General features: G+C 39.0%; 2 protein-coding genes across 9 annotated transcripts; one reads left to right on the forward strand and one right to left on the reverse strand.

The window, feature by feature from the left end:
• Positions 1-585: 585 nt before the first annotated feature.
• LOC121049144 lies at positions 586-2,647 on the reverse strand. The gene is made up of 4 exons (XM_040505722.1): positions 2,585-2,647; positions 1,662-1,985; positions 1,281-1,352; positions 586-1,167 (listed from the first exon to the last, which is right to left on the reverse strand). Exons 1-4 carry the CDS (start codon positions 2,645-2,647, stop codon positions 976-978), a joined length of 651 nt encoding a protein of 216 aa, XP_040361656.1. The 3' UTR covers positions 586-975.
• LOC112164591 lies at positions 2,506-5,519 on the forward strand. Of its 8 annotated transcripts, XM_040506415.1 has the most exons (5): positions 2,508-3,130; positions 3,447-3,528; positions 4,062-4,101; positions 4,199-4,248; positions 5,128-5,519. In XM_040506415.1, the coding sequence occupies exons 3-5, from the start codon at positions 4,081-4,083 to the stop codon at positions 5,432-5,434; spliced, it is 378 nt and encodes a 125-aa protein (XP_040362349.1). In that variant the 5' UTR covers positions 2,508-3,130; positions 3,447-3,528; positions 4,062-4,080; the 3' UTR covers positions 5,435-5,519. The 8 variants fall into 8 exon arrangements, 5 of the variants coding, with proteins under 5 accessions (XP_040362347.1, XP_040362345.1, XP_040362349.1 ...); XM_040506414.1 differs by having other exon boundaries at positions 2,513-3,528; XR_005799859.1 differs by lacking the exons at positions 2,508-3,130; positions 3,447-3,528 and adding an exon at positions 4,418-4,487 and having other exon boundaries at positions 3,535-4,101; positions 4,906-5,519.
• The last annotated feature ends 16,146 nt before the right edge of the window (positions 5,520-21,665 follow it).

The following is a 21,665-nucleotide window of genomic DNA, read 5'->3' on the forward strand; positions in this document are numbered from 1 at the left end:
TCAATCTTTGCAGCACTGTTGCATTTTGCTGCTTGACCTGCTTCTGTTTAGAGAGTATAAAGAGTAATGTAATATGATTCTATGAACTAGCAACAAGGCTGAAGCGCAAAAAATAAAACCAATAAACCATTCTGCAAAGTGCAATCTGCACTAGCAGCAAGGCTGCAAATAAATCCATCTTGCAAATAACAGTCATTCAATGATTTCAATCAACATAGTTACACAGCAAGTTCAACAACACATATTGTCTTAACAACATAACAAATTAAAAACGAAAACAATGTTCGACAAGACAACAAGTGAACAACCAAACTTCCATCAGTTCCATGCTGCCATGCAGCTGCTCCTCCAGTCCTCCGTCTTCAAATTTTTTTCCCTACACATTTCAGTTTAAAAAGACATTGTATTACACATTTATACATTATATAGTTATACATTTATACTTTGCACCAATGCAACATCATAGAAATAAAAACCAAAAAAAGGCAGCAAGGCAATAAATTGATATACCTTTAGCTTTTCTTGGTGGCAATAAATCCGATGAGGTTGCCATCTAGTATTCAAGTCTGTAAAATGTCCAGAAAATACAAGCTGGATGATTAAATAATGGTTATGAGATTAATACACTTGCTAAACACTTTACATTTCAATACATATTGGTCTTTTCTCGTCTTTTCACTAGCCTTTATTGTTTCAATCTCTTTCATTTCACTTGTCAAAGAAATAAACAAGACGCTATGTCACAAAACAAAAGCCAATGAAATATCTGAAACCAAACGTTGAGTGTAGTCTCCAAAGCTAAGAGAAGCTAATATGCAATCACAAATTATACAACCAAACCAACACACAGCTTTATGGGATCGAAACCAAACCAACCACAACTCAAACCCCGACTTGTACATATAACCCAAACTTCGATTCCAAAATCTCATACCAACCACCAAAATTCAGCTCATATCAAACAATGTCTCTTACTCAGTATATTTCTGTTGACAAAAACACAATCTCTAAACTTTCAGTCCACAAGATCCAAAGCAATGAAGCACAAATTCTTACCTGCAACTTATCTCCTTGTTCAACTATGTCAATCAGCAAAATCCAATCCACCTCCGCCTTCTTCAGATTACAAACATTCTCTGTAATCTCAATAATCTGATACTCCGAGATCTACCTCCAAAAAAAAAAAAAAAAACAAACAAACACCCACAATCAAATTCCACAAGCCATTACTCAACTCCTCAAACAAAGCCAATAGAACAAAACCCAGATGATAAAGCTACCTTCTTGGGTTCGACCTCAGCTCTCTTATTCTCAACTTGGTGGTGCAACTGAGCTGCAAGCTTCTCACAGACCCGAGGAAAGACGAGATATAAGACGGTGCAGATTCTGCATAGCTTCGGTAAGTAATCTAATTTGCCAAGCCACAGGTGCAGAGTATCCTAAAACAATAAATGAATCTCGTAAACATCAATCAACACACCTAAAGTAATTCCTCAAATCAATCCAAGAGTTCAATAATTTCATTAGCCCAAATCTTCAATCAATACTCCAAAAACCAAACACAGCATAACATAACAACAAGACATAAAATAGCTGCATAACAACTGGTAATGCTAGAAACCCAAAAAAAATATACAGTGAAAAACTAAGAAGAAGAAGACCTGAAATGATGATTGAAGCAGCGCCCACAGAGATTGAATCTTCAATCGGATCGAAATCGAAATCGAAATCGATTTCTCAATCTTCAATCGGATCGAAATCGAAATTGAATCTTCAATCAGATCGTCTTTCTCTAGAGGTGAGGGCTGAGGGCTTAGGAAGACCGATTGTGAGGAACAGAGGGGCTGACTGGCTGACTGACTGAAGGTTGAGGAAGATCGATTTCTGGGAGAGAGTCGAGAGACCGAGAGAGTTGGAGGCGGACTGGCGGAGTCTGCGAGAGCTGAGGAAGATTGACTACGGGTTTTAGATTTTAGGTCTATTAACTAATCACATGTGATGGTGTCCATACTAACACAATATACTTCGAAAACAAACCAATAATTGTACGACACGTACATAAGCTCGGGTTTTCCGGTCCACGCAGTCACCTCTAGTCAAGAACCGAACCCGGACCGCCAAGGACACTTAGGAACAGAACCGGCCCGAACACACTTATTTTCAAGAACCGGGACCGGACCGCCACACTGATTATAGGGACCGAACCGGCCCGAAAACACTTATTTTCCTTCTAAAATCCGGATCGAACCGGTCGGTCCGGATCGGTCCCTTCCGGTCTTTTGGTCTTTCGGTCATTTTTGCCCACCCCTAAGAAAAAGTGAGTTTTGGACCCAAAAGTCAACATAAGATACACTAGGCACTACTTTAGAAAGGACTACCCTTATGAGTCTTTTCCCTTAAAAGTTGTGTAAATTGGCAAAATACAAGGATGATGGATTGAATGGGCAAAATACCATGAGTTTTTGGGCAAACGGGCACAACCCCTTAAACGTGGCTGCACAGTGGCTATGGCTGGTAGACGCGCACATGTGTGTCCTTTGGGGTCATTTTGTCACATATCTTGTGTGTGCCTTTTGTCTATAACCTCTGAAAGCCTCCCAAAGGAGGCGGCGCTAGGGTTTTGAGAGAGAATGCTCTCCTTGGCCATCGGCGATTTTGATTATGACAACAATTATTTGTTGCTTCTATAATCTGTTGTGGAACTCTCCTTTAAATAATGGATATGAATTTATGTTGTCTGAGTTTTCACGCTTTTTGTTCGACATTGCCCTCCATCGATCAACACCACTTTCATTTTGCCCGCCCATTTTTTTGACCAAAAATTAAACTTCCCCTACTCCCCTCGATACAAAAATGAAAACCCAGAGACCAGGTCTCGAAGGTGGACGACGGCGGCACGGCGGGCGGAAGCTTTATCGCTTCTCTATCTCCTCGAACAATGGTCTTGGTCTCTCCACATCACTCGAGATCTCGGTCTCTCCTCGTCGTCTCTCTCTCAAGTCTCAATCTCTCCTCGACGGCTCCGGCCCTCTCCTTCGCTCCTCAACGATCGAAGGTCTTTTTAATCCTCGTAAGTTGACAGCTCTAATCGAAAGCAGAGAAATGGAGCAGATCCAGTTCAATCCTGGAGGTCTCTCTTTTATCTTTTATCCTTTCTTCTCTTTCAATTCATATATCATTTAGTTGTTTGTTATGCTGCAATTTGCGAACACCCAGAACCAGAAATTGGTCCAACGTAGATACAAATAAGGTAGGACAAAGGCTTTATGTGCCTCCTGAGCTGGAAACGATAATTCTTTGTCCGTCTGTCTCTGTGCGACTGTTGTTTGTTTTATTTTTGGTATCTTTGATCCTCTGCTGTTAGGTCTTGTTCTTCCTTTTCTTCCACTTCTCTGCAAATCTTCATATCTACGCGGATTGACCATCAAATTTTCGCCAACGTTTGGCCCTCTGGGTCAATCACGCAATCTCAATTTACATTGGCTTTTGAATGGTGGCTTGGTTTGCTCATCAATCCTAGTCTGAAAGGTAATTTAGCTCTGTTTCTCAGTGATACGTATTCAAATTTATATAATTAGCATTCTTTGATTTAGAAATGTATAATTTCCTATGAACAAATACGATGTTCATAAACAATTAAATTTGGATGCTCTATCTTTTCTGAGGTTCAATTGAGTTTTACACCATTGAAATAAGGAGGCCTGCACAGCTGTTGTTCATAATTCATGTGTTATTGGCTGCTATGGGATACTGGGGATTAGATTCTATTGATAAATTGTCAATTTTTCGGGTTTGTTGTGAAAGTTCTGATAATTGTGCTAGCTATTGATGTTTCAAAGGTGAATTTAGTGTCATGGCTTTGTTCACTTTCTTAATTAGAGCCAGATACTTGGATAACATGTCTATGTCTATGTTGTTAGACTAGTTCTGTTTGTAAACATATACCGTTTTATTGAAGGTTGGCTAAAGAAGCCTGAAAATTATAAAGATTTAACATTCATTATGTGATATGCTCTCTCCCAATGCTCTTCACTAACAAAGTATATGGGTTTTTGAACTAGTTTGGTGTTGAACATCAAGATGGGAGCTTGTGCGTCCAAGGTCAGTGTTCTTTTCATTCTTCCGATCCTTATGTTTTCTTCAGCGGCTTAAGACTTCTCATATGTCAATTGATAGTAATAATATATCTTCCTCCCAGGAAGTTTGCGGGCAATTGTTGGACGATAGTTCAATTTCTATGCTTAAAATGTATGCAAAAGAAGTCTATTCACTTTGATATTTCTCCTCTGTACTTCCTAGCTTCTTTTTTCCTTCCTTTTTGTTTTATACTGTGTCTTCCTTCTCTTCCACATTATATTACATTCGTTGCAGATATAAAGAGAAGTTTACCCATTTATTCTCACTTCATACCTTGCAGATTGCGCCAACAAAATATAGGGGTTCATTGGGAACAAAATGTGATTTTGACATAATGTAAATGGAATGCGGTAGGGCACTACGAAAAGTCTGAATCATTGGCTAAAAGCATCAACAAATCAGAGAGAGAACATGAACTTGTAATTGCTGCAAGTTGTATATATCTAGAACATCTATCAATTACAAACTTGATACAGAGTAGTTTTTTTTGTGCTATAATTGAGATATTTCAGTCTATATCATCTAGGACATCTTTCAGAACATCTGGAACATCTTTCAGTAGTTTTTTTGCTGTTAGTTGTATATATCTAGAACATCTTTCAGAATCAGGCATTTCTTATTCTTTTCTTACTTTTGTGGTATTTTTCTTCAGTTAAAATTTTCTGTTATATATATATATATATTAGATAATTGTTTTATTTATTGTTATTTTTGTTTTGTTTGATAATTATTAAGAGATAAGAAGGATTTGGTTTTGGTTGTTGACAGTGGGTGAGAGAAATGAAAGAGAAAGATAGCAATCATGTCCTTCGCCAAAGCAATCATGTCCTTTGCAGCAATCATGTTCTTCCATTAGAGAAACTCAAAAAAGATTTCTAGTAATCTGAACCAATTGAAGCTGCTAATTGAGTTTGTTATCTTGTCTGCTAATAAAACTAGACTAGTGTTTCGATGAGGTACTTAATGAGTTTGCTCTACTTGTGTTTTCAGATTTGGTCAAGAACCTTGGTACCATTGCAAGGTTTGGCACCAAGAAATTCATGGAAGCCGCGGCTCTACTTGTGTTTTCAGATTTGGTCAAGAACCTTGGTACCATTGCAAGGTTTGGCACCAAGAAATTCATGGAAGCCTTGGCAGCGTGGCTGCTGGACCTGATTTTAGCATGATTGGTCAGTTTGGTGTTGGGTTCTACTTTGCATATCTTGTTGTTAAGAAGGAAGAGGAAGTTGATGAAGAGAAGGAAGTGGTCATGTTTCTGGCCTCGATGTTTTTGACCTTTTTGTTTAGGCAGGGTTAGTATGTTCATGTTGGGATGATGATGGAATGAATTGGTTTTGGATATTTAATCAATTAATGGATATGTTTTTGGATGTGTTGATCAATTAGTTTTGGTTAGATGCCATATGCAGAATGTATGTACTGTGACTCTCTCATACCATTTCATTCCAAATACAAACTGTTGTTTAACAATTGTCTTACAATGGAATATCATGACATGGAATTCAAAAACTGTTGTTTGAACAATTTAACTACAATACTTATCAAACAGTTTCAATTGCAGTTATTTAGAGAAATCTGTAGTATTAAATATAAGCAGACAATCTTTCTTCATATTTCGATTGCCTTGTGTAAATCCACTCAACAGTTAACAACTATTCCTTGATGTTGAAGATTCATAGAGAACACTTTTTCTAAAAGCAATGTTCTCTGACTTGTCCTCACAAGTCTCCAGTCTTCATCTTCTGCTGACTTAATTTGTATTCCACAACAGCAATGGTTTTCTACTATTGTTTTTTCTAGTGTTTAGAGAACAGGTATTTAGACATCTGCTCTTGTACTATCTTTCTTCAGACGACAGTTTTGTCCTGTTGTCTGACCACCCCCATCAAACGGCACAAGCTTTATCAACAGCACCCAACCTCATCAGACGACAGTCCAAAACTGTCATCTGATGCCATTACTGATGTAGTGGAACCTAAGGAAATCAAAAGAAATTTCCTAAAAAGCTGCAAGGAATAATCAAACACATAGAATGATAAACTCTAGTTAGTCAGTTATTTCATTGGAATTTCTCCTTGTGATGAATCTCTCTCTGTGTTTGTGAACGCCTTTCCAAAGTTATCAAACACATTTCTAGCTAGATAGTTCCATGTATTCCATCAATTCTTTGCCAGTATTAATGTCTACTTCTTCCACTCTATGATTATATAGTAACGCATATGTCCGGCCAATATCTGCACTTATTTGGAGTGTTGGCTCAATTTTTTTTTTGGAGAGTGCATGCCTCAATATTCTAGCTCCATGCATGGCTACATCTTTCCTTGTAGTCCTTTCACCCCTTTTTTAAACTTGGACATCTTTCCTCGTACAAATCGGGACTTTTTCGAGATTTTTTGTGCCGTCACTTGAAACAAGTGTTAAATACCATTATCTACAAACTGTGATATTATGACTTGAGAAAATTTCAAGATTAGCACTTTGGAGGTGACATGTCCGGGAGTATTCGAGGCATGTTAAAATGTGTCAAACCTGCCAGCACCATTTTTTCTTGAAATTCTCCTCAACCATAATCTTATTATTGAGAATAAATAATTTTTAGGAGCTGCTCTAAGAAATGGATCGATCCTTCAAGATATTTTGGGCCGGGATATCCTTGAAGATATTTTGGGCAAGAGTTGTGATTGGGAAAGGAAAATATCTTTTCCCTAAAAAAAAAAGCGGGAGACCATCAACGGTCCACCAACCCGATTAAACCCTCCACATTCTTCTCCAGTCCTCCGTCTCCGGTAGCCGCCAATCTCTTCAGAAACAGGTTCGATTTGTCTACTTTCTCTGTGTATTACCACTTTGGTTTCCCTTCTCTGTATATCATTCTACTTCATTTCTCTGCTTACAATTGAAAAATTTCCTGAAGACGACCAAAATTGTTTGTACTATCAAGTTGGTGGACATTGATTCAATGCTTACAGTTTAACTTCAGTTTAATTCAAAGGTGGTCACTTGTTTGTGCAATTCAATTTCATGAAGTTGAATTCTTATTTACTTTTGAGTAGGTGTTAAAAACTTTGAGTAGCATTATTCCAGTAGCTTCTTTGGTTATACTATCTGCAGTATCATTTCATCCATTCTAAATGTGCTCCCATTATGTTTTGGAGTTTTTCAACTATTTTTGATTCTCTTAACAAGGATTACCTTTTGAAATTTGGAGGCTCGAAGAGCTGCCACTCATGTTGTTTGAAATTTACAGAGGATACAACTTTACTCGTGTCTTTTGCCTCCAGTATGCGTTCCCAATTCGACAGGCAACTACTTGATATCTGTAAGTCCTTCACTATCACTAGAATTATAAACTAGATTGGAATTTCTCCTTGTTATGAAAGTCTATATCTTTAATTTTGGACGTTTTTGAAATCTGATTATAATTTCCTTCCCGGAATCAATACAATTATGCCTTCTTGCTTTAGCTTAAAGAACAAATAGTCATATTGTTAACGAAGAAGATTAGTTTTTCTGTTAATTAGAGTTAATTGTTACTTAGTCTGTTATTTGCATGCTTATGTGATTAAGTGGCCTACAGCTATTTTACACGTGTCACAATTATGCTCATTTGTATAAATAGCTGTACTCTCTCTTGCTTTGAGTTAGTTGAAACAGAATCACAGTAATAGAAAAATCTCTCTTCATTTCTTCTCTCATTTTCTCTCTAGCTGTTACCTCAAGAACCCTAGCTTTCATGGTATCAACAGCTCAGATCGTCACCTAGGGTTTGCTTATACTTGCGTCTACTTCACAAGCTCACTGTTCTTGCTTACTTCAGTGCTCGACGTGCTCTTTCTGCAATCTTCAGATAAGTTTTTGTGTTCATCAAGAAGAAAAAGTTTGATCTACAATTTTACAGAGTAAATTTCTTGCTTTGAAGCTTCGATTTGGTATATGGAAGTATTTAGCTAAATGATTGTGTAGCTGTGAGGATCTTTATAATTCTTGTGGTTTCGAAACCCTAAATCTTGAAGATTGTTAGTCTGAAATCATTTGTGAACTATAATTGCAAAATTGAAATCGTTATCAGTTGGTATTACACTATGAAGTGTCAAAATTTCTAGTTGTTTGAAGGATTGTGAAGATTATTGAATCTCTGCTACTTTGTGAGGTTTCAAAACCTGATATCTACTAGTATTACATAGATATACACTCGATTCCTAGATTGTGTATCATTTCTTAAGCAAGATGACTGCATCCACACCACAAGCCTCTACAATTACCACTCAGACTACTGTGTACCTTCCAAATGTCTTGCTTGATGAATCCAATTATCCTATATGGCTGTTTCGATTAGAATCCTTTCTTAAAGGTCAGAATCTGTATGGATAAGTTGATGGCTCAAATCCATGCCCCACTCAGTTTGTCTCTGCATCCGATGGTTTTGGAAATATAGTATCATTTGAGTATACTAATTGGAAAATACAAGATCAGAGTATTGTGAACATGATAGGTCAAACACTTAGTCCTATGGCCATGTCATGTGCAGTGGGAAGCAAATCTGCACAAGACATGTGGAATAGACTGAAACTCAAGTTTGCTGCACCAAATAGACAAAATATTTTGCAACTCAAGTCTAATTTGCAAAATTTGAAGAAAGGAGGTGATGATATTGAAACTTACATGGATAAGATCAAGGCTGCCAGAGATGCACTTGAAACAGTGGGAGTGTTTGTTGATGATGAGGATATTGTTGTTATAGTGTTGAGAGGTTTGCCTTCAGAATATGCTGCTATCAAGACTGTTATCAGGGCTTAGTTTGTTGCTTGTTCTGTTGGTGAGCTTAAGACATTACTTAGGGCTGCATAGATTAATATAGAAACTGAAGTTCAAGCATCATCAACTTCATCTCTTACAGCAATGATGGCCAAAAATACTATTTCTGTCCCTGCATTTGACAACACTAATTAATGGTGCTTCCACCTCAAGCTCACAGTCTCAAGTTCCTACTATGCCACCTGGCTTTGGTCCTCTATTAACTACTTCACCCAACAACAATATTCACCTGTCATCACAAGCTCCATATGCTTCCATTCCAGCTATACCATATGGTGGCATTCCTCAGATCAATTCATTCTTCATGACTGACCCTAGCCAATCCATGACTGGTTTTTATGTTGGTAGACCTACTGTTTTTTTTGGCAACAACAATGCCAGGTTCAATAACAACACTGGAGGATACAGAGGAAACTCCAATTTTCACAATAGCATGAATAAAGGAAATGCAGGGTTTCATAATACCTTCTTCAGACCAAATGCAGGAAGGACTGGACTCACTTGTGAACTATGTGGCAAACCAGGTCATGGTACCAAAACATGTAGGAGTCTACCAAATTTTCAAACCTCTCAGCAAGACAACTCAAGCATCACTGGATGTCAATATTGTGGTAAACCAAATCACACTGCAGACAGATGTTACTACATTTTTGGCTTCCCTGGTCAGCAACAACAGTCTGCTCCACAACTTCAAACTATGCAAACCATGCAAACTCAACCATCTCAACAGTTTCAAAATGCTCAACAAGGTTTCCAGCAGCAGGGAGTAGCAATGTTTGCTTCATCTTCAAGTAACAATACACCTCAATATTGGTTAGCTGATTCTGGTGCAACTAATCACATGACAAGTGACGTGCAGCTTCTCAACAACCTTGCTCCATATAATGCTACAGATTCTGTGTAGATTGGTGATGGTAAATTTTTAAATATCACCCACATTGGTAACTCATATCTGGGAAAATTGAAACTGAATAATGTGCTTCTTATTCCTGAACTTGCTGCACGTTTACTCTCAATATATTAGTTGTGCAAACAGAACAATTGTTCTATTTGGTTTGATGAGTTTATGTGTGTAATATAGGACAAAGTGCTGGGAAAGGTGCTGTACAAGGGACTGAGTAATCAAGGCCTATATCCAATACCTTTTGATCTGCTACTGATTCTTCAAGAACAAGATGGTACAAATAGCGGTCAGTTCAATCAACAAAATAAATCTACTAACCTTGGAAGAATTGTCAAACATTCTTTGTGGCATCAAAGGTTTGGACATCCTACAAATGAGATAGTTAATAGTATGTTAAATAAGTGCAACATTTCAAGTATACCAGACAAGGACTCTTCGGTTTGTGAAGCCTGTCTTCTTGGAAAATTTCACAAGCTACCTTTTCCTTCATCTCAGTCTAGAAGTCAAGTTCCATTTGAGATTGTTCATTCAGATGTTTGGGGTCCTTCTCCTCATCTTTCTATAGATGGCTACAGATTCTTTGTATTGTTCATAGATGATTGTACTAGGTATACTTGGATTTTTCCAATGAAAAATAAATCTGAAGTACTTAGCTATTTTCAGTCTCTTTGTGCTTTTGTTGGCACTCAATTTTCTACTTCAATTAAATGTTTGAGAAGTGATGGAGGAGGGGATTTATAGGAAATAGATTTAAAGAATTTCTGTGTAAACAAGGCATTACACATCAGATTTCTTGCCCCTACACTCCACAACAGAATGGAACTTCTGAAAGGAAGAATCGACACATTAGAGAGACTGCTATCACTTTATTACAGGATTCTCGTCTTCCTTCAATCTTCTGGTACCATGCATGTGCAATTGCTGTATACTTGATAAATAGGATGCCTACAGCAACATTGGATATGAAATCGCCATTTGAGAAACTCTACTGTAAAGTTCCATCACTAGAATTGCTTAGAGTTTTTGGATGTGCCTGCTATCCACTCATGACTCCTTACAACAGTAACAAGCTTCAACCAAAGACTACAAAGTGTGTGTTCATTGGCTTTGCAGCAGGATACAAGGGTTACATTTGCTATAATATGTCAAGTAAGAAATGTATTATCTCTAGACACGTGTTCTTTGAAGAAGATCAGTTTCCATTTGCAAATTTGCAGACTACTAGCTCTTGCTCTAATATTGCTCAGTCTCACAATTCTCAGCATCTTACAGCACCTGTCCTATTCAGCACCACCTTACATTAGGTACCTATCTCAACCACTGTATATGATCATAATCATCATCATACTAATTCATCATCTCCAGTGTCTGTTGCCACTCAATCTCCTAGCCTCTCACTTGTTTCTGGTCACAATGAAAATGTTCCTCAAAATGCTTCTCCTGTTTCTTTAATTCCACCATCTATTGGTTATGATCAGTCTATCAATCCTGCATTTCATCCTGAGTCTAATACTTCCATCAGTTTTGGAGAAGATACTGGTACTATTACAATTAATACTCAACCAGGCAATGGTTCTGTCTCTGTTCTTTTTTACTGTGCTCCAAATAGTTCCACTGCACAAATCTCCAGCTCTAATATCTTACATCCAATTCAAGGTCTCTCTGAGTCTACAGTCAATGATCATACTATGCTCACCAGAAGTAAGAGAGGAATTCTGAAAAAGAAGTGTTTCTTATCCATCTTGAATAATACATCTTTTGATGATCTACAAACCTCAGAGCCTCAGAATTATAAGTTAGCTATGCAATGTCCAGTTTGGAAAAAAGCAATGCAGGAGGAGTATGATGCCTTAATGAAACAACAGACCTGGACCCTTGTTCCACTGCCTCCAAACAAAAATTTGGTGTCCTGCAAGTGGATTTTTAAGATAAAGCGAAATGCTAATGGTTCAATATCTAGACACAAGGCTCGACTTGTAGCCAGGGGGTTTAGCCAGGAATATGGTGTTGATTATAATGAAACATTCTCTCCTGTGGTAAGACACACTACTGTCAGATTAATTTTGAGCCTAGCTGCATAATCTGGATGGTCTCTACACCAAATGGATGTAAAAAATGCTTTTCTACATAGCCTTCTTAATGAAGAAGTTTATATGACTCAGCCTGGAGGATTTGAAGATATCTCTCAACCTCATCTTGTTTGCAAGCTCGAAAAATCATTATATGGTCTAAAGCAAGCACCAAGGGCTTGGAATGAAAGGTTCACTAATTTCTTGCCTAGTCTTGGCTTCAAATGTTCATATGCTGATCCATCATTATTTGTCAAGACATCAAGCAGTTCCAAAGCCTACCTTCTGTTGTATGTGGATGATATAATTCTTACTGGTAATTGTGAAGTTCTTATCTCTGAAATCAAGTTGGCTTTACAGGCTGAATTTGATATGAAAGACTTGGGTAGACTTCATTATTTTCTAGGTCTTGAAATAAACTACACTTCTGATGGCTTCTTTGTCTCTTAACACAAGTATGCTATGAGCTGATTCATAAAGCTGGATTGGATGATTGTCACACACATCTAACTCCTTGTCAATCTGGTGTGAAGTTGTATAAAGATGGCAGTCCTCCTTTGAATGCAACAGATATTCCATACTTTAGAAGCTTAGTGGGTTGTCTGTAGTATCTCACTTTCACAAGACCTGATATAGCCTATAGTGTCAATTCTGTATGTCAATTTTTATACTCTCCAACTGAGGCTCATATGTTGGCTACCAAAAGGATTCTTCGATATGTCAAAGGCACAATCAATCATGGCATTTATTTCAGGAGGGGTTTTCAACAGCTACAACAGTTTCATCTTCAAGCTTACTGCGATGTTGATTGGGCAGGTGATCCCAATGATAGGAAATCTACGACTGGTTTTGTCATTTTGCTCAATCATTCTCCTATTTCCTGGTGTAGTAAAAAGCAAACAGCTGTGTCTCGCTCCTCAACTGAAGCTGAATATCGAAGCATGACAGACACCACATCTGAACTTCAGTGGCTACAACACTTACTTCATGATCTTCACGTTGAGCTCCATAGCATTCCAACTCTTCATTGTGACAACATCTCTGCTCTAGCTCTGGCCACTAATTCTGTTTATCATTCTAAGCTAAAACATATTGAAGTTGATGTTCATTTTACCAGAGACAAAGTTAAAGCTGGTTCTCTTCGTTTACAGTTTGTCACTTCCAAGGAACAGCTTGCTGATTTGTTTACCAAGGGCTTGTGTTCTCCTCAACATCTCCACTTGTACTCCAGCTTGTTGTCTGCTCCCATCCATCAAGCTGAGGAGGGGTGTTAACAAAGAAGATTAGTTTTTCTGTTAATTAGGGTTAATTGTTACTTAGTTTGTTATTTGCATGCTTATGTGATTAAGTGGCCTACAGCTGTTTTACACGTGTCACAATTTTACTCACTTGTTCACTTGTATAAATAGCTGTACTCTCTCTTGCTTCGAGTTAGTTGAAACAGAATCACAGTAATAGAAAAATCTCTCTTCATTTCTTCTCTCATTTTCTCTCTAGCTGTTACCTCAAGAACCCTAGCTTTCACATATAACTTACTGTGGCAGAACAAAGCAACCTGTACAAATAGTTCCATCAATTATTTGCTTGTATTGATGTCTAATTATTACACTTGATTATAATGGGATGGCAATCTATTCAGTATCTGCACTTATGTGGAAAGGGGATCGAGTGTTGGGTATATTCTTTTGGAGAGTGCATGCTTAAAAATCCATAAATTATGGAGAAGACCAGGTTAACCTTGTATATATATACACATACACACAGAGAGCTTCCTCTCTAGACTACTAAATTTCTAATCGATCTATATGCTGTGCTAGGCAGGGGCGGATCCAGAAATTTTTTTTAGGTAAGGCAAGTCAATGGCAGGAGGGGAAGGGAGGAAAATTAGAGAAAAGTTGCAGATTTTGGAGGCAATTGTGAAGATTTTGCCTTGGTCTTGCCCTGTTTTTGTCTTGATTTTGCCTAATTTCTGTCATTTTCTTCCCCAATTCACCTTGTTTTGCCCTATTTTTCCATTTTCACATCCCTTGCCTACACCAAATCAATGTAAAATCAAAAATCCAGTCTAGGCAAGTGCCCAAGCTGGGCTCTATGTGGATCCGCCCCTGGTGCTGGGTCATCCCTTCTATATCGGAGTACTAGTCATTAGCGTCCCAAGTCAAGCACGAGTGGTTGCATATATCGTTATTTAACTAAGATCTAGTCCATTCCAAGCTTAATTTGAAAACATAATTCATATAATCATGTTTTTCTACTTTGCACTATTAAAATAAGCCTCATAGGATACATATTTTTTTCTGTATCTTTTGCTTTAAAGAATATGGATAACTGTATCAAAAACTCATTAGATACGGTGCAGTCACGGAATGAAAATGTGTATTCTCTATTGGGGGTTCTACTTTCTAGTAATCAAAGGATACAGATTTCATTTCCGTATCTCTCCAATAATATGGGTCCCGTCATATTTATTTTTATTCTTATTAATTCTTTTTTATTGGAATAATAATTCTGTTTTTTTTCTTGAAAATTAATATTAATTATTTTCTATTTTCAGAATATTGTTATTTCTTTTTTATCTTTTTGTCATCTTATTATTTGTTCACCACCGTAATTATTTGTATTTGTAGTCTGAACCGTATTTTTTTAGAACTACACGTAGAATAGCAAATGGGAGATCCCAGATCTTGTTGCCAATCTCGCTGCTGGCTCCAGCAACCAAATACTCCCCTAAGGCCCACCATATATACCTTCTCTCTCTCTCTCTCTCTCTCTCTCTCTCTCTCTCTCTCTCTCTCTCTCTCTCTCTCTCTCTCTCTCTCTCTCTCTCTCTCTCTCTCTGTTTTCTCTTCATCTTTGTGCAAATCCATATCAAGAAACTGAGTCGTGGAAGTGCCCTACCCTAAACCTAAAAGTGCCCTACACATCGCCACCACGATCGACTCAAAAATTACGAACCCTCCGCTGCTTCACGCCTTCACCGCCTTAAGAAAATGGTCAAATCCCAAAACATGCCGACCCACCGAGATGACGTTGATTGCCGATTTGATATCCCCATAGACATAAATACAACCTGAAGTCAGAATTTATGTGTGTCTTTTACTTGACCGGTAATGTACCTTGGGTTGATATGTTCTGTTCTTGTAATTTTGCTGAATTCTAGGTCCTAGCTGTTAGGCTTTTAGTTTCATTCTCTGAGCTGGCTACTCAAGCATAGTTTTACTTTGTCTCTAAACTCTTCCATTTTAGTTGTTTGTTCACTTGTTGCCTTCTCAATCTGCAGCAAAAGCCTTTTTATTTTTTTCCTACTTCTTGTCCATCACCACCAGAGGTTCAGACAAGCCAAGCTAGAATAATTAAGGCATATACATCCCAATTTTATTAAACTTTGAACTCTAATATATCCCTCTGTATGTTAATTTCCACTTGAAGGTATGATCGATAGTGATTAATTTTGCATTTGCAATTTGAAAATCTGAAGTTCACTAGAGAAGCTAACAACCAATTGCATTCAAAGCTCTGCGTATTTTGGTGACTGAAAAACATAAAGCAACTGAAGGCCTAACAATTGACCAAATTTTTCACGGTCCCAACAAAATATCAATACCAGAGCCCTAAACTGAAGACACTTCTACTACAGAAATTATCTCAGCATCGCCTAAAAGGCCTATTGGCCGTGCCTTTGATTAAGACCGATAAATATTGTTTTAGCATACTGATATCTAGCTAGATCTACATTACAAACACTGCATCAATGTTAACGAGTCAAATGACTATCGCCCATCAGCATATGAACACATTGACATGTCTATTCGCATGCTAGACCCACTGGCAGTACCAGGACCACCACCAGCATCAACATTCACAGAGTAATCCTTGGAAGTATTAGGTGATCCGAGCAAGTGCTTAGTCTCTTCTGGAAAGTAATGATCTGCAGAACCCCATGGATGCTTTGTCATAATCATTCCTTCTAGCTCCACGGCTACTTCTCTCATGGTAGGCCTTTCTTCCCCTTTTACCCTCAAACATCTTCTTGCAAGTTTGGCCACATTTTTCGCCATCTCAATATTTCCTTCATTCACTATCTCATCATCAAGCACTTGATTTAAGCAATCTTTTTCCATGGAAGCAACAAAGATGCTTGCTAAGAATTTATCTTTAGAAACTGCCACTTTGCTTGTTAAAAGCTCAGCCAAGAGAACCCCAAAGCTGTAAACGTCACTCTTTTCTGTTAGTTGGTTTGATTGCAGATATTCAGGGTCCAGGTTGTTGAAGGAATATCGATTTAGTGTGCCTTATCAAACTAGGAGTAGCAATAGGAGAGAAGGTTCTAGATTTCCCAATCCTACACGGATTGGTATTCCTTGTAACATTAGAACTAGTACTTTGTAATCCCTATATATAGGGCTCCTATTCTCAATAATATGACACACAATTCTCTCATCAATCTCTCTCAATACACATATCCTTAAACACGTTATCAGCACGACTCTAACCACAAAACAGAAAACCAAAACTCATTCACAAAGCAGCCCCTAGCCCGAGCTAGCCGAGCCTTCGCTGCAGCCCGCGCGCCCGTGCGCTTGCAACCTTGCACAGCAGCCCCTGCTGCCCCCCTTCCTGCAGCCCTGCGTTCCAACCTGCTGCCATCGAAGCATCACTGCTGCGCAAACAAGCCAACGCACACCCACTGCATCTTTTTCCCGTTCCTGTGCACATCCGTCTTCTTGAAAGCCTCGAAACGTCTAGTTCGGAAGCTCAGATCGAAAAACTTTCTTCATCAAAGTTGTTCGTCTCTGTCTCTTCCATCTAAACACCGAATTTCAGCCTTATCGGAGTTATATTGAGATCTGTACACCAATCGAAGTACAAGCTGTTCAGAACAGAATCTGCTCCGAATTTTTCAACAAGTAAGTATTCAAAAGAGTAAGTTTTGAAGTTCCTATAATTCGAAATTTAAATATTTCTTCTTTTCTCGGGACTTGAAAACCTCCCTTCTTCTACATCCCACCTTTCTTATAACGTGGGTTCGATTCTTGAAAAGCGGAATCGTGGGGATTCACGCAATTAACGAACTAAGAGCGTTCGTAAGACTTCGGACTAAGAGCGTCCGTAAGCATCGATTTAACGAACTAAGAGCGTTCGTAAGCTACGGACTAAGAGCGTTCGTGAGCATAGATTTTGACCATTTAAACATCATTGTTTCGGTCTAATCCAAATATTCTTGGAAATCGATTTCTTGGTAGCATTAAGGCTCAGAAATCTTATATTAGTTTTCGTGGAAGCATTGACTCCGAAACTAATACGTTCTTGCTTTCCTTTCAGGATGTAAGACTTGAACGAGCTCGATTTTACTCCATTGGATTCAACGGGCACAGGATATTTATTTGCCTACAATCCAAGAGCCCTGTTCTAAAGGAACCGCTCAAGACTCACAAACTGAGATAGAAAATTCCAGGGCATTTACCCTGATGAAGAGCCACATGAAGATGGCCCTCCAGTTTGAGTACATGAATGAGGATAACGCTAACAACCTTTGGGTTGCGCCTAGTGAACGTTTTAGTAACATTCACAACTTTCCGAACATAGAAGCACGATGGAATAATATCTGCTTCACTATAACTTTGAAAGAGTTATGAAATATTGTTCGGAGGCTCTCTGCATCATATTATTTATGCATGCTTGTGGAAAAACACAAAATAACAAATTGATTGAGAAAACCCTAACATGACCATAGGAGTCATGACGTTGAGGGTATAGGGTTGGACACCATGGCGCCATTTTTGGCCATGATTGCACTATTCCAACGCCATTGGTTCTAGGGACCATATGTATTGTGTCAATACACCTCAATCAAGAGAGCATCCTCTTCATGATATTTTATGGAGTACCTGATCAATGGTAATACATCGAGCTATAAAAGACTTTAAATCTGGCGATGAAGATAGAATGCCGCAGATTTTTATTTAGAATAGTCTTTTAATTTCCAAGAATTATGTAATGGCAATTATGCCTTAATCAATAAAATGACTTATTGGATTATCTCTTTTCTTCTAGGCGTACTCAATTAAGTATGATGTCTAGGAAAGTAATTGAGATTAGTGGTACTTAAGAGAGCTTTGCTCCACCGACATCTCTCTCTACTTCCCTGGTCATATTTAATTGGAATTACCGAACGAATTGAGTGACTACAATTTGTCTAATGTTTGATTTTTCTTTGGATTAGATTATGGTCACGAAACTTTGATGTAATCATTGGCTATTATTAATAAAGTATCGATTTATTTTATCTCATGTCATGGACATATTTTTTGAACTTTATTACTTCAAATATATAAGAGCCAATGGTTTTCATGCGGAAACGCATTGTGAGAATGGACAAGAGTTCCTTTGCATCACCTCTAATGACTACGGACGTAAAAGAGTCTTAGAGAAACTTATGTGTCGATCTAGTGGGTTGTATGCAACCACTATTCGCATAATTGAATCCAATCATGTTATGAGAGATGATTTATGGGATTCTGACACATATAGGCTTTGGCATGACCGTCTGGGACACCTAGGTCGTGATATGATGATCCGTATATTAAAGACTTCACACGGACATCCATTCTTCAGAACGAAGAGAAGTAAAAACCAAAAATTGGTTCGAGGAGATGCACCTGCGCCTCACGGCGCCAAGACTGTGCAAGACCGGCCACTTAGGGCCGGCGCCGTCTACCCCCTACGGCAACAACATGGCATTGACGCCATGGATCATTGTTTGACTCCTCCTTCTACTTCTAAAGTCAATTGTGACTTCATGGCTAAACCAAAATCCTCATTGGTTGTCTCTAAAGCCCATCATTCGTTCTGCAAAGCCTGCTCTTTAGCAAAATTAGGATCGAGACCATCCTATGCAAAGGACACTAAAGAAAATATACCATTCTTGCAAAGAATCCACGGTGATATTTGTGGACCTATTCAACCACCATGCGGACCATTTAGATATTTTATGGTGTTGGTTGATGCATCGACACGCTGGTCACATGTCATGCTATTGTCCGCAAGGAACGCTGCATTTGCTAAACTCCTAGCACAAATAATTAAGTTAAGGGATCACCACCCTGATCATCCTATTAAGTCTATAAGGTTAGACAATGCTGGGGAGTTTACATCAAAGACTTTTGATGATTATTGCATGTCCATTGGGATAGAAGTTGAACATCCAGTTCCTCATGTTCACACCCAAAATGGTCTCGCAGAAGCCGCCATTAAACGACTACAAATGGTCGCTAGGGCATTGGTAATGCGCACCAATCTCCCTATTTCTGCTTGGGGCTATGCAATATTGCATGCAGCTGTGCTTCTTCGTCTGAGGCCCACTGCCACTCAACCCTTTTCTGCGTCCCAGATGGTGACTGGGTATGAGCCTAATGTCTCACACTTACGCATATTTGGGTGTGCAGTTTATGTGCCTATTGCGCCGCCACAGCGCACCAACATGGGTCCTCAACGACGATTAGGCATTTATGTTGGATATGATTCTCCAACCATTGTCCGCTATTTAGAACCCTTGACAGGCGATCTCTTTACCGCAAGATTTGCGGATTGTCACTTCGATGAGACAATCTTCCCGTCGTTAGGGGGAGATAAGAACATAAATGTTCAACAGGAACGACAGGAATTGTCGTGGTCTGTCCCCACTCTGTCTCATCTTGATCCCCGAACCGCACAGTCCGAAATTGAAGTGGGAGAATTCTCGATCTTCAGAACGTAGCAGAATCGATGCCTGATGCGTTTTCTGATATCGCTAAAGTGACGAGATCACACATACCTGCTGCAAATGTGCCTGCAAGGATTGATGTCCCTAAAATTAGAGGACATGACGCCACCTCAAGGGCACTTGAGCATGGCGCCAACGTCCACAGTGGTAGTGACGTTGTGGCTAGGCCCACGGCTCCTGCCAGGAAGCGCGGGAGGCCAATAGGTTCGATGGATTCTCGCCCAAGAAAGAAAGCGAGTTTGGCACAAAATAATCCATTAATCATCGATGTAAATAATCCATCTCATGAGAACATTCCGGATTATGGTTATGTCCAAGAGACATCATTGGGGGATGCTCCAATGTCAAAACCAACTCCAGAGAATAGAGAGATCTCCATAAATTACACTAGTGTACATGAGATGATGGATAGAAATTCTATGGCGATTGATGATGCATTTGCATATCATATTGCAAAAGGAATCATAGAATATGATGATATCGAATCTCGCTATGTCGAAGAATGTCAACGAAGAGCGGATTGGCCTAAATGGAAAGATGCGATCCAGGCTGAATTGGATTCACTAGCAAAGAGACAGGTATTTGGGCCTATAACGCAGACACCCCCAGATGTAAAACCTGTTGGCCATAAATGGGTCTTTGTTAGAAATCGTAATGAGAAAAATGAGGTGGTTAGATATAAAGCCCGCTTCGTGGCGCAAGGTTTCTCACAACGCCCTGGAATCGACTACGAGGAGACATATTCTCTCGTAATGGACGTTATAACGTTCCGCTACCTTGTCAGTTTGGTAGTTTCGGAAAAACTTGACATGCAGCTTATGGATGTGGTTACAGCATATCTCTATGGGGATCTAGATTCAGAGATATATATGAAGGTTCCAGATGGACTTCAATTATCCAAATCAAGTGGCTCTAAACCACGGAGCGCGTTTTCAATAAGATTAAAACGCTCACTATATGGATTAAAACAATCCGGACGGATGTGGTATAACCGTCTAAGTGACTACTTGATTGGGAAGGGATATATTAATAATGAAATATGCCCATGCGTGTTCATTAAAAGAACAAGTTCTGGATTTGCAATCGTAGCAGTTTATGTTGATGACATGAACCTAATTGGAACTCTAGATGAGTTAAAGGAAACTGCTCAATATTTGAAATCCGAATTTGAGATGAAAGATCTTGGGAAAACACGGTTTTGTCTCGGTTTAGAACTCGAGCACCATAGTGATGGCATTTTGATCCATCAGTCTGCATATACTCAGAAAATCTTAAGGCGCTTTAATGAAGATAAAGCAAAGCCTGTGAGTACTCCCATGATCGGTCGTAGTCTTGAGCTAGGAAGAGATCCGTTTCGTCCAAAGGATGAGGACGAAGAGCTATTAGAGGCAGAAGTGCCCTATTTAAGTGCAATAGGCGCATTATTGTACTTAGCTCAATGCACAAGACCAGACATCTCATTCGCAGTGAACTTGTTAGCTAGACATAGCTCTGCGCCTACACGTCGCCATTGGATTGGTGTAAAGACAATCTTTCGGTACCTAAGAGGTACGATTGATATGGGCCTATTTTATCCCTACAGAGAGAAGGGGAATGACGGAAGAATGGGATCGGACCCCATTAGGCATGGAGCCACAGTCCACCATGACAAGGTGGCCGGCCATGTTGCCGCCAACGCCGTCATCACCACCAGGGGTGGCCGACCTCACCCTATCCCCCTTCATCAAACGACAATGATGTCTTAATGGGTTTTGCTGATGCAGGGTACCTCTCTGACCCTCACAAAGGTCGCTCCCAAACGGGTTATGTCTTTACCATGGGAAGCACTGCGATATCTTGGAGGTCTACGAAACAGACCCTTGTTGCTACTTCCTCAAATCATGCAGAGATTATTGCTCTACATGAAGCCGTACATGAATGTATATGGCTAAGGTCTATAATTAGACATATCCGAGGAAGTTGTGGTTTGAACTCTACC

This window comes from Rosa chinensis, chromosome 5 (assembly GCF_002994745.2).
Source record: "Rosa chinensis cultivar Old Blush chromosome 5, RchiOBHm-V2, whole genome shotgun sequence".
Taxonomy (NCBI): Eukaryota; Viridiplantae; Streptophyta; class Magnoliopsida; order Rosales; family Rosaceae; genus Rosa; species Rosa chinensis.

Bases quoted from the DNA above. Each gene is read 5' to 3' on its own strand.
- LOC121049144 (XM_040505722.1), bottom strand. From the start codon at position 2,647: ATGGCCAAGGAGAGCATTCTCTCTCAAAACCCTAGCGCCGCCTCCTTT. The intron at 1,986-2,584 runs GTTATAGACAAA...ACATGTGATTAG, and splicing joins CCTTTGGGAGGCTTTCAGAG to TTAATAGACCTAAAATCTAA. The intron at 1,353-1,661 runs GTCTTCTTCTTC...GTCTTTCCTCGG, and splicing joins TGCTTCAATCATCATTTCAG to GTCTGTGAGAAGCTTGCAGC.
- LOC112164591 (XM_040506411.1), top strand. From the start codon at position 2,854: ATGAAAACCCAGAGACCAGGTCTCGAAGGTGGACGACGGCGGCACGGC. The intron at 3,131-5,127 runs GTCTCTCTTTTA...TTGTGTTTTCAG, and splicing joins GATCCAGTTCAATCCTGGAG to ATTTGGTCAAGAACCTTGGT.